At 33.7% G+C, this 4469-nt stretch overlaps 1 protein-coding gene across 3 annotated transcripts; it reads left to right on the top strand.

Moving 5' to 3' along the window:
• The first annotated feature begins 766 nt into the window (after positions 1 to 766).
• Positions 767 to 3237, top strand: LOC100814215 (uncharacterized). Of its 3 annotated transcripts, none has more exons than XM_003545731.5 (3): positions 767 to 941; positions 1663 to 1766; positions 1850 to 3237. In XM_003545731.5, exons 2-3 carry the CDS (start codon positions 1763 to 1765, stop codon positions 3058 to 3060), a joined length of 1215 nt encoding a protein of 404 aa, XP_003545779.2. In that variant the 5' UTR covers positions 767 to 941; positions 1663 to 1762; the 3' UTR covers positions 3061 to 3237. The 3 variants fall into 3 exon arrangements, with proteins under 3 accessions (XP_003545779.2, XP_006598044.1, XP_040866016.1); XM_006597981.4 differs by having other exon boundaries at positions 787 to 932; XM_041010082.1 differs by having other exon boundaries at positions 796 to 1766.
• Positions 3238 to 4469: the final 1232 nt, after the last annotated feature.

Genomic DNA, 4469 nt, shown 5'->3' with positions numbered 1-4469 from the left:
ACCGTAAATATAACATGGTAGAAGATAGAAAACTAGTGTGAATAGTGTGAATAAAGACGAGCATTGATGCAAATTAAAAAAAAAAAAAGAACAACTTGAAGAAAAGAAAAAGCAAAACAAGTGACAATGACATATATTCCAAATAGATGAATTTCTAAATTTATTTTTTTATCAGAAAAAAACAGATTTTATTTACTTAGATACAAGGAGTACCATATCCCAAATACAATGAAAAATTACTTTTCCCTCCTAAGTTATAACAAAATTATGATTTTAACACTAACAAGACCCAATAGGATTGGTACTTGATAGATAACTAAACTCTTTAAATATTCTAACAAGAAATTAATTCTCTTTCTGTGTTTATGGAAAAGATTTGTAAGAAGAAAAATATTTTACTTTTAAAAAAATAATTATGATTTTAACCACGTTTAAAAATATTTTAAACATGATAACTTATAATTCTTAGCATTCAAAAATGTTTATAACTAACTAATCAAACAAATTTTAACTATTTTCCAGAGTTATGCTACCTAACGAACCATGATTACCATCTCTGTATGAAAAAACTTGACATTTTGTTTACCAAAACCCCCAAATATTTTCTCTATTTTTCAACTTTTTTATACTATTTATTTTATTTCTAAAACATAAAAAATAATTTTAGCTTTACATTTAAAAAATATATTAAATTAATTTTTTAAGACGAGGCTAAGAAAGAATATGTGCAGGTTATGAATGTAATGTAATTTTATTTATTTAATTATTTATACCTTACAATAGTTTTTTTAGAAAGAGGTCATCTTGTTGGTCCATTCGTGCGGTAACGGAAGGAGACAATAAGCGTCTCCGTCGCTTAAATTGCCGAGAACTTCATTACCCATTATCTGTTACAGTTCTACGCTCTCGCTCCAAACCCCACTTCAGATTTGGTTTACTGGGTCTCATTCCTTTGCGCTTTTTTTCATTCTTAACGTTATCTGATTCCATTTTGAACTCTTTCGTTGCATGAGTGTTTTTTCATATCTGCGCATCACCTGTTTGATTATTTGCCCAAGTGGGTTACATGCTGGAATTTGTGCTTTCTGTTTATGTTGCCCGTGGACCTTATTGTCTGAGCTTTGAGTGTTTGTGGGGTTCCAATTTTATGGTTGACTCGTCAGGAAATTTTAAAATGGTGGAGGCTTTATTTATTTTTGTTTATTCAATTTGTTTTTTGGCTGGTTCAAAAGGAAGGGTTTGGGATTTGTGACATTTTTTTTATAATAATTTGTATTGCTGGGTTTTCTTGACAATGCTAGATTGGCTTGTAACTGGTTTGTATTAGGGTGCAGATAGAAGCTGAGTAGTGACTGCATTTTGTGTTAGACAAAACATAAATACAGTTCCTTAAGTACTTTTTCTCTAACCAGAATTGGAGTTTTACCTCAGTAATCTATAGTGCCATTTAATTCAAACCTTTATCATGCGGATCACCAAGGTGAAACTCTAATTTTGATTGGAAAAAATCACCGAAAACACCTAAGGAACAGTTAAGTTTTGTTCTTTTATATTTTGATATTGGTTTGTGGCCTTGTCGGTGATGTGTTTTCGTGCCTATATTGCCACTTAGATATTAAGTGGTATTGGATTTTAATGTTTGGGTTGCTGGCTGAATTGCAGAAGGAAAGTGCTTGAAGGACCCAATCTACACGAGAGATGCAATGGCAATAAACACACACATGTTAGCTTCAATGTGTTATTATTGCTGCCACTGTGATTAATGAGTAAGTCACTGTGTCAAAGGATATAGAGCTGTTTTCTTCCAGTGCATCTTTGGTTTGAGATTTATGTAGTTTTCTCTGAAAAGTGATTACTAGTTTCCCTCAAACAATAATGGAGGCAGCAAAGGTTCTTTCACACTGCAAAACTGCCCCTTTTGGTTTCTCTATCGTGAGCAACAAAGTATCTCTGAGACCTTTCGACAAACATTTTCATGCTGATGTACTTGCTAACAGACCCAAGAGCATTAGTTTTCAATTGAATTGTTCCTATGGAAACCCTTTTTCCTCTGTGCTGAAACCTGCAAGAAAAAGGGCTAATTTTTTACCTTCTCCCAGATGCTCAATTTCCAGTAGTGCCAGCACTGAATCTCAAAATCCAGTCCTAGAGTTCTTTAGAAATGTGCCATTTGATTCAATAAAAGCTACACTTCTGCAGTTGACTCCAATTGATGTTGTGAAGTGGTCTGGGATATTATGCATCATAGCTGCAGCCACAAAATGGACTATGAATATGCTTTTCAGTCCCTTCTTTTGGATGTATTTTAGCTGGACGTGGTTGTTCTGGCCTTGGATGGTGGCCATAGGGCTTGCAGTCTATGGGTTATATTGCTTTCGGAAACATCTGCACAGTGAGGCAAACATATTTGAGCAATTGGCTATTGTTACATCAGTTTTTACGTGGCTCACTCTTGTTCCACCTGGTCATTTCAATGGCTACCTTGAAGGCTGGCCTTATGTTTTCTTTTTTGTGTATCATTATTTCTTTTTCTTCAATGTTAGTGTTAGAAAGCGGTTATATGGAGATTATTTTGCTCAGCCCCATGACCCAAAGTGGGACGTGAACTTGCCAATGTGGTCTCGCCTATTGTTCAGCACAGGAGTCATGGTTGGCCATTGGCTTGCAGCATTTGAAGGGCCTGAGCTTCACCTCATACCGGGTGGGTGGAGCAATCTTGGAATCTGGGCTTTAATCATTACAACTCTGCTAATGCAGTATAATGCTACATTGTATCTCGCTAAGTATTCAGAAAATGTGGTGGAGCCAACTTCTGTAGTGCAATTTGGACCTTATCGTTGGGTCCGTCATCCAATATATTCATCAACAATGCTTTTGTTTGTAACATACTGCATTGCGCTTCGAGCACCTCTGAGTCTGCTATTTATTGTGGCAGTATGCTTGTTGTATTATAAGCAGAAGGCAGAGAAGGAAGAGGATTTGATGGTTGAGACTTTTGGCCAGAGTTACACAGAATATGCAAGCAAAGTTAAGTACAAGCTTATTCCTTTTATCTATTAGTTGATCTCCAGAAGTTTAGTCAGTCATCAAAATCTGATTGTACTGTCAGGTTTAGGCAAAAGATAGTGTTAATTCTCAAAATCCAAGTGTATCTCTTTGTTTACTCTTTACTCTGTTATCTTTAGTGTAGCCTTAAATTATGGTATCATGTGCACTTGTGGTGATTAGATTTTTGAAGATTTTGGTTTTCAATGATGTTTTGTTTCATAGAACATGCAAAATTTGACTATATAAATCTTGTCTATATTAAGCTGTGTGCCTTGATTGGTGCTAAATTATACTTTGCTTAATTCATGATGGAAGCTAAAGTTCCTAACTATATAGCCGCTTTCTGCCTTGGGTTTTACTTGAAATGAAAGGGGACATCCTCATGCATTTTCCTGTTTCACGTAGACAAAACAATCTATCATGTTTTCCTATTATAATATGACCTATGCTGGCATTCTTTTCCAAAAATTTTGTAATAAAATACTTGTCATGTTGATATAGTTGGGGCTTTCGGTACTTGTTTTCATGACCATTCTGTCCTATTAATCTGGAAACTAATTATGTCTCTATAGTTTATTCGGTTGTTCAACTCATATTAGTGGATCTTGACTGAGTCAGGAATAAAGTCTAAATAAATGATGCTATGAGAATTTCATGTTATCTAAGGATTATGATAAACTCATCTTATTCTTTTGGTGTGAAGGAGGGCAAAGCCCGAAGATAAACTCATCTTATGAACACTTTTTTTACACCCGCCGGACTCCAATTCTTTATTGTCTATATTAAGTTGTATTTTTTCTTAATGTTGCAAAAATCAACGGGTAATTGACCTTTTCTTGGGGAGTAATGTGCTTTACCATTTTTTTAAGTGCACATAAGCTTAGTATCACTTATCTTTAAAGAAAAAATAAGCTTAGTATTATCTTTAGCTACAAATAAATGTAAAAAGTTTCTTTCTCTCCTCATTTTCATTCTCCTCACCAAACATAGGGTTAGTTACCTCCTTACACCCTATCCTAAGCTGAGGTCCTTTAATTGCTAATGATAATGACATAAAAAAGTGTCAGCATGTTATTTTCTAATAAATTATTTCACTTTATAATAGAAACAAAACATTTAGTCGTATCTAGCGTAGTCTTTGGAAATTCATAAAATTCTTTCATTATGACATGAAAAATTGTTGAATATAACTTTAAAAAAAAAATTCAATAAGTTGTTTTATATATATATATATATATATATCCTGATCATCTCAATTATTATTATTACTAGTAGCATTAAATTTAGGAAGAAAAATATTCTAACAGATGCATACTAGCGGTCGGCGACATATAGAACAAACCAAACCAGAGATCAGATTTCAGATCTCAACACAACACTAACTGCTATGCCCCAATACAAAAAAAAAAATAAAAAAAAAA

The sequence above is a fragment of the Glycine max genome, chromosome 15 (genome assembly GCF_000004515.6).
Source record: "Glycine max cultivar Williams 82 chromosome 15, Glycine_max_v4.0, whole genome shotgun sequence".
NCBI classification, from domain to species: Eukaryota; Viridiplantae; Streptophyta; class Magnoliopsida; order Fabales; family Fabaceae; genus Glycine; species Glycine max.
The sequence above is the reverse complement of the archived record's forward strand: the minus strand, read 5'-3'. Positions and strand labels throughout refer to the sequence as shown.